Source organism: Mesoplodon mirus (assembly GCF_964341445.2).
Source record: "Mesoplodon mirus genome assembly, chromosome: 12".
Classification (NCBI taxonomy): domain Eukaryota; kingdom Metazoa; phylum Chordata; class Mammalia; order Artiodactyla; family Ziphiidae; genus Mesoplodon; species Mesoplodon mirus.
The window spans coordinates 11,891,982-11,905,850 of NC_138988.1; the positions used below are offsets into that span (position 1 = coordinate 11,891,982).

Here is a 13,869-nt window from a genome sequence, read left to right on the forward strand (position 1 = left end):
GGGCAGACCACTTAAGTGTTCTGTGCACTCAACATTCAGGGTCCTCGTGAGGATTAAACGAGATTTCAAAAAATAAAGTGCTCACCTAGTGTATTGCCTGGCACATAACAAATGCTCAATAAACTCGATGATAATTTTTTCAACCTAAAAATAATAATGGGGCGCACAGGCTGCGGAAGGCCAAGACTTTTTGGGTTTTCTTGTTTTCACGTCAGGAGAGCCAAAGAGGAAGGCTCTAAAGGAGAGGTACCTGGAGAGAAGTGGAAAGAGGGCAACTCTTAGGCACACTGAAGTCAGCCTAGGGCTTGGCGCCTTTAAGGAGGGCGGGGCCACGTGACCCAAAGGGTCACATGGCTAGTGGGAAAACATGGCTGCGCCCGCGCTAGGGCCGGCTCGAGGACGAGGCACCTGGCTCGGTCTCGTTCTCTCTTTGCCTCTGCTTTTGCTGCTGGGCCGGGCGGCGGGAGGCGAAGAGGCCGGGGCCGAGGCGGGCGCGGCGTCCCTCGCGGGCTCGTGCGGTTGTGGCACTCCCCAGCGGCCCGGGGCCCATGGCAGCTCGGCGGCCGCGCACCGATATTCGAGGGAGGCGAACGCCCCGGGCTCGGTAGCCGGAGAGCGGCCGTTCCCGCCCACCAAGGTGCTCTTTTGGTTTCCTAACGACGGGTGGGGGTCGCCGGGTTCCTCGACAGGGTTGGGATGGGTAAGGCCAGGGGTTGGAGGAAGGCAAGTAAAGATTATAATCACATTGCCAAATCGCGCACTTGCAGCTGCAGTTTGATGAGAAGTTCTCCCGCCCTCCGAAACGGGTGGGTCTTGGGGCTCTGCATAATGCTGAGCATTAGGGAGTTTGGTTTGAGGACAGTTGTGTCTTTCCTTTTCTTACCTCTTATCTCCTGCTTCCTCGTTCTTGCACCCTGTCTTCTTGATGAGGTTCTCAGAATTTTAAGTCAGATAGATGTGGGTTTAAGTCCTGCGTTCCTCTTATTAATTGTGAAGGAATCAGGACGCTGGGTGTCAGTGTCTCTAACCTTGTTGTTTACTTATCAGTAGTCTCTGACAGTAGACTCTGCTTCTTGAGGACAAGGACTTGTCTTATTTATTCTGCTATTCCTAGCACTTTAGTACATGGGAAAGACTAAGTAAACAGTAGTTGTTTTATTACTATCGTTTATCTATACCTTGCACAGTGCCTGAATGTTTTATGGGCTAGGATATGTAAATAATAACATTAATAATAACTATTATTTAGTTCTTAGTTAAAACAAAAAACAAAAAAATTAATAACTGTTCCTTAGTTCTTACCATTCCAGGTATTTTGCATATTGGTATGGTTGTGAAAACAACTTAGATCTGCTGACTCCCAAAGAAGTTCTTCTTCTTGAATATCAGTACACCCTTTCCAGCTTTTTCCGTCCCAGTTTTTTTTTTCCTGTGGGTTAATTCTGACCAATTTTCAGGACTTAGGTGAGAGGTAACATCCTCCTGCAGGCCTTACCTGACCTCTTTCCTTCCTTCCCCTTCAGTATTTCCATATGCCGCCGCAGTTGTACCTGTTTGCTCTGACATAACCATTACTGAAGATATTTGTCTGTTGGTGTCTCTTCCCAGCTAGGTTGTGAGAGGGAGGGGAGTCAGGACCGTATTTTTGTGACTTGGGTATAGAGTGTTAGGAGGTTGGTAGCTGGACTTCTCATTGTTTCTCCATCCTGTATAATTACTGGCCTTTAAAATTTTTCCTGTTGTTCCTCAGAGGATTCCCCGCATTATTAGTGTTTATCTTTTGTGTGGTGGGGAGCCTTGGTTACAGTTGTGTAGTGTGTGTTGGCCATACTTGATTTTAATTCCTCTATAACTTGAATGGTAATTGATAATCAATTTCTCCCTCCTCCTCCAGGGAAAGCCCTCTGTTTATCTGCTTTGTAACTAACGGGCGCTGTCTTATTTGCATGTACATTGGTCTGTGTCAAACTTTTGCCGAGAACCTTCTGACCAGTACTGAACATTTCTCATGTTAAATGCTCCAGTGTCCTACTGATTCCAGAATGGGATGTACGTATCATTATAAGATATACATTTTTCATCCCTTTAGAGTGGTTTCACGTCCGGACTGAGTATTGTATGGGTCATCTTTGGCCATATTTTACATTCATTTTATAAAGGGAAAAATATATAATTAATTTATTTATATTTTGTATATGTGTATTTATTTTATGTTTATCTTCCCTTGCACTCAGTTTCCATAATGTTTGGCAGCATCCCAAGTTATTAGTAAACTAGCAGTTGTTGAGAACACAGCTCACAAGCCTTCAAGGACTCTTAAACTTAATGCTTGAACCTGAAGTAGACTTCTCATCAAGACCTTTAGGACTTCATAGGAGGCTGTTCTTTGTCTCTCTGTTTTCCCTGGTTTCAGATGTTTTAGTTCATGTGCAGATGACTTTGGTCTAATTCTGACACTTAGCCATTTATTCTGAATTCAGGAAGTTCAATATTATGTGAGATACATGGTCGTGGTGATAACCCTTTTTTTTTCTTAATTTTCTTTCTTTTTTTAAATAAAAGGATGATTATGATTATTATTATTATTATTATTTTCTTTTTGGCGGTACGCGGGCCTCTCACTGTTGTGGCCTCTCCCGTTGCGGAGCACAGGCTCCGGACGCACAGGCTCAGCGGCCATGGCTCACGGGCCTAGCCGCTCCACGGCATGTGGGATACTCCTGGACCGTGGCACGAACCCGTGTCCCCTGCATTGGCAGGCAGACTCTCAACCACTGCGCCACCAGGGAAGCCCAAAAGGATTATTTTTTTGAGTGGTTTTAGGTTCACAACAAAATTGAGAGGAAGGTAAAGAGATTTCCCATATACCTCCTGCCCCAACACAGGCATAGCCTTGCCCATTATCAACATCCTCCACCACAGTGGTACATTTGTTACAATTGATAAACCTACACCGACATATCATAATCACCCAAAATCTATACAGTTGACCCTTGAAAAACATGTGGGTTAGGGGTGCTGGCCCCCTGCGCGGTCAAAAATCCTAGTATAACTTTACAGTTGGCCCTCCATACCTGTGGTTCTGCATTCCAGAATTCAACAAAGTGCAGGTCATGTAGTAGTGAAGTATGTATCTATTGAAAAAATCTACGTATAAGTTGACCCCCGTAGTTCAAATCCGTGTTGTTCAGGAGTCAACTGTAATTTACATTAGGGTTCACTGTTGGTGTTGAACATTTTATAGGTTTGGACGAATGTACAGCGACATATGTCCATCACTGTAGTATCATACAGAATGTTTTTATTGCCCCAAGAATCTTCTGTGCCCTGCCTCTTCATCCCTCTCCCTCCTCCCCAGTGGCAACCACTGATCTTTTTACTGTCTCCATAAGTTTTGCCTTTTCCAGAATGTCTTATAGTTGGAATCATACAGTATGTAGGCTCTTCAGATTGGCTTCCTTCACTTAGTAATATTCATTTAAGTTTCCTCTGTGTCTTTTCATAGCTTGATAGTTCATTTATGTTTCGTGCTGAATAATGATGTATTGTCTGGATGTACCACAGTTTATCCATTCACCTACTGAAAGGCATCTTGCTTGTTTCTGAGTTTTGGCAATTATTAATAAAGCTGCTATAAAAATCTGGGTGCAGGTTTTTGTGTGGACATAAAACTTTCAACACCTTTGGGTAAATACCAAGGAATGTGATTGTTGGATCATATAGCAAGAGTATGCTTAGTTTTGTAAGAAACCACCAAACTCTTCCAAAGCGGCTCTACCGTTGTGCATTCCTACTCGCAGTGCGTGAGAATTCCTGTTGCTCCACACCCTTGTCAGCATTTGGTGTTGTCAGTGTTTCAGATTTTGGCCATTCTAAGGTATGTAATGGTATCTTGTTTTAATTTTGCATTTTTTGGTTGACATGCTGAGCATCTTTGCCACCTGTATATCTTCTTTGGAAGGCCCTTGGCCCATTTTTAATTGTATTGTTTGTTTTCTTATTGTTGAGTTTTAAGAATTGTTTATTTTGGAAAACAGTCCTTTATCAGATGTGTCATCAGCAACTATTTTCTCCCAGTCTGTTGCTTGTCTTCTCAATCTCTTGACATTGTCTTTTGAAGAGTGGTCTCTGTCTAGATTCTTTTTTTTTTTTTTGCACGTGGATGTCCAGTTGAATGAACATTTGTTGAAGAGACTGCCTTAGCTCCATTGTATTGTCTTTGCTCCTTTGTCAAAGATCATTTGATTATATTTATGGAGGTCTATTTCTGGTCTCTCTCTGCTGTTCCATTAATCTGTTTGGGTGTTCTTTAACCAATACATGTCTTGGCTACTGTAGTTTTATAGTAAGTTGCATAGTGTCTTTCCTCCAACTTTGTTTTTCTCATCAATATTGTGTCGGTTCTTCTGGGTCTTTTGCCTCTCCATATAAACTTGAGTATCATATTGTTGATATCGATCAAATAACTTGCTGGGATTTGGATTGAGGTTGTACTGAATCTATTTTTGTTTTCTGTTTATTTAGTTTAATTCAATAAATACTTATTTGGTACACATATTGTATAAGACTCTGTCCTGTGTTCTGGGCTTATAGAAAAGAAAGACCTATGCCCTACCCTCAAGGCATTGACTTGTTGGTAGACCTCTCTCTCTTTCTCTCTGTCTCGCTCTCTCTGTCTCTGTCTCTGTCTCTCTCTCTCTGTCACACACACACACACACACACACACACACACACAATCACAGTTATATGCAAGCATCATTCTTCTATACTGACAGTCCTATAGGAGGAGTATGTACAAAGTACTTGGAGAGGAAGAAAGAATTCTTGTTTCCTGGACAAGTCAGGAAGTGCTCAAAGAAAACACCATATTAGGCTAGGCCTTGGAGGAGACATTTTCAGGAGTTGGGGATGGAAGGGCAGATTGAAGGACATTGCAAGAAGGAGAATAGCATGGGTACAAACGAAGCATTGTACAAGTGCATGGTGTGTTCTGGGATATGTAAGTAGTTTAAGGTTTCTGGGGATGACATTTTCACCCTTTTACATTTACAAAGAAGTAAATAGCACTGGGCTTTACCCTCAAGGAATTTAGGTTTCACTAGAAAGTTATGGCAGTAAGAATTGTCTGGGAAACAATATAGATATTTTCAAATTTTACTTAACTTCCCTCTGATTAAAAAATATACAATGCTCATTGAGAAAACTATTCTAACAATGTTCTGTACAGCTTATTATTTTATAAAAAGGTATCAAAATGTTTTAATCTCCATGTATCTTTTATTTTATTTTTATTTATTTATTTATTTATTTTTTGCGGTACACGGGCCTCTCACCGTTGTGGCCTCTCCCGTTGCGGAGCACAGGCTCCGGACACGCAGGCTCAGCGGCCATGGCTCACGGGCCCAGCCGCTCCACAGCATGTGTCAATGTATCTTTTAAAAGAGTTGTTTGAAAAGGCATTGAAGATCATGAGACAATAAAATTGTACGTGGTATCTCCGTATATGTGGGTAAAGTCAGTCAATTTCCGGTCTGAGGATGGTTTGATCGGGTACTGCTGACCCAGGTGTCAAGACACGATTGAATACCATCTCTTCTATGACCCCTTTCCTCCAGGACGAAGCGGTGTTTCTATCCTCTAAATTCTCAGAGCATTTTGTCAACGTCTGATGGAAACTTGTATATTTTCTGTGAAGTAGTGTTATTTGTGTAGTTGTCTGATATCTCTTTCTACACGGGAAGCAAGTTTTTAGACCTGTTTTAATGTCTGTATCCTCCAAGCGCTTCACACATTTAGGCATTGTGTAACAATTTCTGGAATGATCTTTTACCTTTTTTTGTTGGATACAGTATTGAGAAACTGCCAGGGGAATTAAGGGTATGAGTTACTTTTTAAAGAAACCTTTGGAAAGCAGTCTTTTTGCTGTATCTTATCCTCCCCAGGATCCTGTGAGATATTATCCCCCACTTTACAGATGTGACAACTGAGGCTGAATAGAATCATGAAATCCCAGGGCTTGAAGGAACTTTAATGCCATTTCATCTATGATTTGTGTCAGTAGAGTGACAGGATGATATAGGCAGGTAAGCCCTGCGTAGGTAGATAAGGCAGCAGTTTGTGGGCAGATCCAGGGAGCTTGCTTCTCTTGTTATTCACCCAGCTTTCTCTGGAGCCTTTAGCTTTTTACTTAGGTTTGAGGAGAGGAAAGAAGGAAAAGGAGAAGTGCTACACAAAAGAGTTGCATATAAACTTATTTCATTTTTGTGTGTAGAACAAAAGTCCCACAGAAGCAAGTGAAAGAAAAGATTCTTAAAACTATCTTAGTAGGCTGATAAAGAAGTGTGGGTAGGGACATTTATAGGCTCTCATGGCTGGGAAGTTCAAGTGCAGATATGGTCCCAGACACAGCTGGATGCAGGGCCTCAGGCAGCATCTCCAGATCTCTCTTTTTGGCTCTCTCTTGGCAGCTCTTCTTTCTTCCCTGTTGGCTTCATTTTTAGGTAGTATTCCTTCTAATGATCAAAGAGCTGGAAGAGAAAGAGAGTTTTCTTTCCCTCATAGCTCCAGCAAAAGTTCTGAGATTAACTTTGGGTCATGGGCCTATCCCTGATTACATCTCTGTGGTCAAAAGAATGTGGTAATTGGCTAGGCCTGAGTCATGGGGCAGGGGCGGGGTATGTGTGTGTGTGTGGGGAGTGGGGGGCATGGAGCAGTGTCATCCAGCTCCACCTGAGATATGTACTTAGTTGAAGAAGTGGTTTTCAAAGAGGTGTCACTTGCTCTTACAAGAACAGGAGGGAATGGGTGCCAGGTGGGCAAAAATCATAGATGTCCACTGCACCTGGCCAGAGTGTGTAGCTCAGATATGGTCCTAGTGATAAGAGAGTTGCTTTGACTTCACCTGTCCTTTTGACTTGCTTGGCAGTGGCAGAAACTGATGTGCCAGAAGGGCTTTTAACTTACCTCCAAGGAGGAATGGACTGTTTGAATGTGGACCTTCATGAAGACTTGATCAAAATGGTTCTTTGTATTTGGTTTAGGAGTGTGAGACCTGATGCTCTGGATTTCACTAGAACGACATTCTACATTTGTAGGACAGAGACTTCATTAGTGCAAATTGGGAATTATGATCCAGTCAGAGCCATGCAGGCTATTTTTATCTATAGCCTCCAGAATGGAAACTTGGCTTATTCATTGCTGGCTATCTCTGGTGGTTAATGAAAGAAAAAAATTAGGCCAGGAATCCACAGTGGAAGTTGTAGTTGTATTAGCATTGTTGGCGCTCACCTTGAGGGAGAGTGGGATGAAAAACAGACAATTGTAAAACTTCATTGGGAGCAATGGGCACAGTTCCCTATAGGCCTTGTGTTTGTGCCTTGGGACGAACAACTGTTCTCAGAAAAGGACCTACTTGTCTGCTGCTGGAAAACTTTTTTTTTTCCTTAAAGTCCCTTAGGAAACATGAAACCTTTTATTAGATCATTTAAATAATCATTTTAAGCTTTCGTCTGCAGGCTTCTTTGCAGAGCTGCTTGAAATTCTGACTTCTCATCTCGACTGAGGAATCTTGTGTCCCAGATGCTTGGAGAATAATGAGAATAATGTGTGAACCTAGTTCAGTCTTTGAGCAGAGTCTCTTAAACAGGTTTCACTGTGATGCAGGCGTGCTATCCATGTCTGGGATGGTGTTATAAAAGAAAGAGAATTTTTATAATTAGGAATAATTCAAATGATACATTTTTCATTGTATCCATGATGTCACTCTTTCAGTCAGTGAAGTTTCTTCATCCATCCATCCCCCTCACTCCCTTCCTTCCTTCCTTCTTTCCTTCCTTCCGTGAATTATGCACCAAACTAGGAGCTGGGGACATAGAAGTGAAAACTTTATTTCTGGTCCCCAAGGAGCCTGGGATCTAGGGCAGGTAAAAACAAGCCATTAAAATATGTACTGTGTGTGTCAGTTGTTTAGAGAGGTGTTTATCAGAGGATCCCAAATGAGGGGGATATGCCCAGCCAGCAGAGGGAAATGCAGGCAGGAAAGGCCTTCTTCTGTAGGAGGTGATCCTTGAGCATTGATGTTATTCACAAGAGATGAAGTGCAGGTGGAGTACAGGATGAGAGAGATAGGGAGAGATTAGGCTCTGATGCTGAGATATTTTACCCTCAGAGGTGCTGGGGATCCCTGAAGAATTTAAGTAGGAAAGTGGTATAATCAGATTGACACTTATTGTTTGTTATTTTGAATAGAGTACATGGTTTTAAAATTTAAAAAAAAATTCTGTAGAAAGGTGTATAGTGAAAAATTTTCCACTTACGTAATAACCTTCCCCTCAGACAACCACTGCATGAGTTTCTTGAATATCTTCCCAGAGCCGTGTTCTGCAAATGTAAGCGAATACAAAGAAATATGTGAATCTGTGTTCTCCCGCCCACCTCCTTTTCATGCAAATGATAACACACCATGCTTTCTAGGGTGCACCTTGCTTTGTTCACTTTCCTCTTCATCGTGGTGAGATCTCTCTATATCAGTATATTAAAAGTGTCTTTTTTTTTCCTGTTGTCTTCCTTCTTTTCCTTTTCTTATGGCTGCCTAATTTTCCATTTTCTGGGTGGCCCACAATTTAATCATTCCAATATTGAAAAATATTTAGGTTGTTTCCAGTCTTTTTCTGTTCCAAGCAGAGCTTCAATAAATTGTGTGGGATACAGAAGACAGATATTTTGGAAAGTTCAGTAGGGGCTTAAATACTTATACGAATGATTGAAAGGAAGGTTGATGGCTTAGAGAGGAGCCGGGAGAAATGTGAAGGGATGAGACTGGAGGCAAGGAGACAATTGTGAGGCTACAGCATCAATCGAGGAAAAGAAAAGGGGAGAGGACAGAGGGATATGTATTTAGGATACCCAGTAAAACTGGATGACCACTGTAATGTTGGATTTCCCAAGTGATGCTGAGGATGGACCTGTGTTTCTTCACTGAAAGTTTTCGGTGTGATCCTCAGATCTTATGTTTAGTGCTAGGAAAACGTGAACAAAGCAGCCTCAGTTGCTGCCCTCTTGGTGTTTTAGAGGTTATGTGAAACAGTAGATAGGAACAATTAGAGTTTTAGTAAGGTATTAAATAAGGACAAGACATGGTCCTTTAGCAAACCTTTTAGATTTTCCATTTCAATGATCTAAGTCTTTTCCATTATCATTGGGAACCTAGATTCACTCAGTGGGTTTTTAAATATATTATATATGGGGACTTCCCTGGTGGTCCAGTGGTTAAGACTGCGCTTCCACTGCAGGGGGCGTGGGTTTCCCTGGTCGGGGGACTAAGATCCCACATGCCGCGTGGCCAAAAAAAAAAAAAAAAAAAGTAAAAAAAAAAAATATTGTATTTGGCATTTTTATATTTGTTTTTAAAAATAATTCAAAAGAAATATGGACATAATAAAGGACAAAAATGCACAAATGTATAAAGAAGTGGAATATTCTCCCTGCCTCTGCACTGCAGCCATTAGCAGCTTGATGACCGTTGCTCCAGACCTGTTTCCATGGCGTGTGCAGATGTGTATTATGTAGCGTTTTTCCTAAAGAAATTACTACCCTAAAGAATGTTCACTTCTTTTTGTGACTAATCATTCATTGGAGTATGCCATGATTTTACTCATTTCACAGTGGCTTTTGTGGCAGAGGTTGGCTCGCTGTTGGGTGCTTACTGTGTTCTGGCACTCTACACTTGACCCAGGTTCACTCTGGCGGTGACGGCCTGACTTCCCGTGTTTCCCCTTTTGCTGCAGATGGTCCCCATCCCTGCCGGAGTATTTACAATGGGCACAGATGATCCTCAGATAAAGCAGGATGGGGAAGCACCTGCGAGGAGAGTTGCTATTGATGCCTTTTACATGGATGCCTATGAAGTCAGTAATGCTGAATTTGAGAAGTTTGTGAACTCAACTGGCTATTTGACAGAGGTAATGGGGTTGGAATGGGGAGGAAGAACTTTATCAGTTGACCGCTTTTTCCTGTATGCCCAGTGCTGTGATAGGCACTTTATGTATATTTCATGTAATTTTTGTTCTCATAGCAACCCAGTGAGGCAGGTTATTTTTCAGGTGGCAAACTGGGGATTAGCAAAGTGATTTGCCCTGAGTCGCACAGCCGGTTAGTGGCGGAGTTGGGATTCAAGCCTGGCCAGTGTGACCCCAGGACCTGTCTTCTTAACCATTATGCTCTAGTGTGTCAGTGCTTTAATCTGCCAGAGAGCATCACTGTCCTCTCAGGCTTTTTGAGATGATAGCATGTAAAGTAAGGCCACTTTTCCCTCTCAAAAAATTATAGTTTGGATGTTCCAGAAGCATTGCATAATTCATAAGTAATAGATGCAGAAGTGCAGCTTTTCATTTTTGTGGTTTTATTCCAGTGCCTGACGACTCATAAGCTTTCCTTTGGCAGTTCCAGGCTTTATCCTGTGGTCACTGAATCACAGAGCAAGGTTCTGAAAGTGGATATTTGTCCTAAACAGGAATAGGAAGAGAGAGGCTTTCTAGTTTATGAAAGTTTCTGTGAGTGTCTAAAATATCCTTGTTATGTAGGTTTCCCAATTTTTTCTTACCAAAGGACTCTACCCTACCCTTGCCTTCAGTTTGTGAAGTCCCTGTCCTTGTTCTTGTTTTTTTCCAGGCCAGAACATCTTCCTTTCTTTAAAACAAAATTTCAGAGCGAATGCTGAAAGCAAAACAACATCCAAATTTGGTTTTGCATTTCTTTGGAATTTCTTAAAATATACAAAGTAGTTGTCTTTTTGTACCTATTTGTAGTAAGAAGTTGCTGTTCTTTTTGTTTCATGAGGATACTCTCAGGTCAAGTTCCTCAGTAGTCTGATGAAGTTAGAAGTGGGCTTCTAAGGCAAGAAGCTTCCCTTAGACTAGGATTCCCATCAAGACTAGATAGAATAAGAAGAGTTTAGGGCATCTAGGAGCATGGATGGGGAAATATTGCATCTGGATTTCTATTACCCTCTAACTGAAGTTCAGCGTTTCCTTGGGTTAGGAATAGACAACATACCACAGTAGTGGCAGCTGTGCCTATGACTTTATCACCAGTAGAAATCACAGACAATTTGTATCCATTATTGTTGTTGCAGAGATCATAAAATATTGTTTGTATTCATCCTTACTTTAGAAATGATAATTATGAGACCTGCCACTAGATCTTATTTAATGTATTATTTATACATATCTATATTTAATGTATAGATATAGATACACATATATGTATATGTTACTGTAGCACAAATTTGTTTTACTAATATTTTGATATCACTAGTTTTCTTTGTAATTGTATTGATTTTATTTTACACACTTAAACATTTCATTCTGAGAAGGAGATCCTTAAGCTTCACCATACTGCCACAGGGGTCCAGGGCACACAAAGGGTTAAAACCCCTGCTTTGGATAAAATACTTCATTTTATTATGGCATTCATGTTTCTTTTCTTCCATTTCTCCAGCTTCATTTTATATCACATTTCCCTTGCTCACAATGCTCTAGCCCTGCTGTTCTTGTTCCTATTCCTTGCAGACTTGACACTCTTTCCCATCTTGGGGGTGCAGCCCATACTTTCCCCCGCTTGGAATTTCCTGACCCCGTTGCCTGTCCCCCTTTTGCATGGCTGGCTCCTTCTCATTCTCGAGTCATCTCAGCTTAAATATCCCTCTCAGGGAGGCTTCCTCTGCCCACCCTATCAAAAGGAGGCTTCTCTCTATACTCTCTGCTTTACAAGGTCAAGTAAAGTTGTAATTATATTCTTCCTTTCTTTGTTTGACTTGACTTTTGTTTGTGGCCCCATATGTGAGTGCTCTAAGGACAGAGACCATGCCTCTGTAATATTGACCTTATATCTCTGTCATTTAGCCCAAAGCCAGGCATCTGATAGGTGTTTGGTACATGCTGTTGAGTGAAGGAATGGTCTGGGTTCTCAGGCATGGTGATGCCACAAGGGACTACAGAAATAAGAGCTGGGGTGGAGAAAAGATGATGAGCTCTAATAAGCAAAAGGAGTTTGAGGTGCTCATAAGGCTGGAAATACAGGGATCTAGTAGACCATTAATATCATGTGGTGAGGAGAAGAGAGGACTGGAGTTGGAGATATGAGCATCATTTGAAATGCCGGTGGTGGTTAAAATCATGGGATTTCAAGAGTTTGTCCAGCAGCAGGTCAGTGTATCTCATCGTGTGATCTCTTAGACCACCTATATTAGAATCACCAGCTTATCTGTTCACACGGGCAGGTTCCTTGGCCTCACCCCAGACCTACAGAATCAGAACCTCTGGGCTTGGGGAGCAGTGCTGTGTAGCTATAACAAGCTGGCCAGGTGATCTCAACTGCACAAAGCCTGAGGGCCACTGGTGTAGAGTAAGAAGAGCAGAGAGCCAGGGCAGAGCTCTGGGGAGCAACAGTGTCTTAGGGGCAAGAAGAAGAGCCCGTGTATTTCAGGAGATGAGGAGGAGGAGTCTACAAGGAGGAAGAAAACTAGAAGAGTAGAATCACGGAGACCAAGAGACTACATTGGGTGTTTCCAGAACTGGGGTCATATGCAACAAAGAAAGGTAGATATGGACTTGAGACAGTAATGGTAAATAAAAATGATTAAAATACAGATTTCCATCTGGTGCTTGAATTGGCCACTTGAGATGTATAAGCACAGTGGACACCTTAGTGGAGTGTGTCAGAATATCAACAAACAGTGCCATTTACTTCTTTTAGCTAGGTTCCAGGAGCAGAACAAAGGACAAAGGTTGGTTACATAATCTGACATGTAAAGAATCCTGTTATTTTCCAAAGTCATTTGTAATACTTGGGGAGATGTGTTTCCATCAGCAGAAACAATCACAGTCTCAATAGCTAATCTCTTCCAGTCTGCGTTCTTATCAGCTAAATGAGCCTTAAATAAAAATGGTCTCTGTAAGTGACAGTAACCTGTTTTAACAGGAAGCCAGATGCTTTTAGGTCATTTCTGAATCCTTTGGGAGGTTATAAGACAAATTTAAGTTCATTTGGACAAGAAGAACCACTTTAGTAGTGTACAGAGAAAACGGCACATGTGAAATATGTTACTACAACCTTTTCTGGATTTTTATTTCCTTCCTTTAGGCTGAGAAGTTTGGTGACTCCTTTGTCTTTGAAGGCATGTTGAGTGAGCAAGTGAAGTCTGATATCCAACAGGCAGTAAGTAATGTTTAAACAGGCTCTCATATTTCTCTATTGCTCATTGGAAAGGGCTTGGGTGAAAAATCCAAACTACCAGTCCCCCTCCCCCCCAAAAAAAGGCCTCACCATTTTTCCTGCTATAGATTTGCCCGTAGAACAGGCCTATGGGACCAGGGCACCTTACCTTGAGGAAAATGGCACAGACCTGGGACAGTATCTGAAGTGTTGGGTCTGACATGAGCTTTTGTCTTGTGCACCTGAGTATAAGTGGAGCTCAGCTGGGCTTTAGACACTTCTGGGTTTCTTTTGCTCATAGCCATTTCTAGAATGGAGGGTTAAATGTGCATGTTTTTTACTTCTATTCTCAAAGTCTTGGTCTCATCAGGTTCTGGTATGGAGAGAGAGCTTCCTATTTAAACATTCCTGAATTCACTTGATCAGAGTAGTAGTTATGAAAGGGGCCCTTTGCTGTGGATGTACACAGGCAATTGAACCCAGGACCTGGTCCTGACCATCCAGGGTGTACCTTCTCTCATAAAGGGGTCCAGGGAAATCATGGAGACTGGACTAGGTCTCCATAAGCCCCTGTGTGGTGAGTGGAACTTGGGATTTCTGTTGCAGACATTTTAGTAGGTTTGTGTATATTTGAGAATTTGTTTACTCACATGTCT

The 13,869-nt window shown here is 41.9% G+C and overlaps 1 protein-coding gene across 3 annotated transcripts in view; it reads left to right on the forward strand.

The window, feature by feature from the left end:
• Window positions 1-354: 354 nt before the first annotated feature.
• SUMF1 (sulfatase modifying factor 1) overlaps window positions 355-13,869 on the forward strand; it is a 107,253-nt gene continuing 93,738 nt past the window's right edge. For 2 of the 3 annotated variants that reach the window (XM_082637415.1, XM_082637416.1), the window contains exons 1-3: window positions 355-637; window positions 9,787-9,960; window positions 13,142-13,216. In XM_082637415.1, the coding sequence (XP_082493541.1) occupies window positions 368-637; window positions 9,787-9,960; window positions 13,142-13,216 (519 nt within the window). In that variant the 5' untranslated portion in view covers window positions 355-367. The remainder of the gene's footprint in view (window positions 638-9,786; window positions 9,961-13,141; window positions 13,217-13,869) is intronic. The other variant, XM_082637417.1, reaches the window with a different exon arrangement.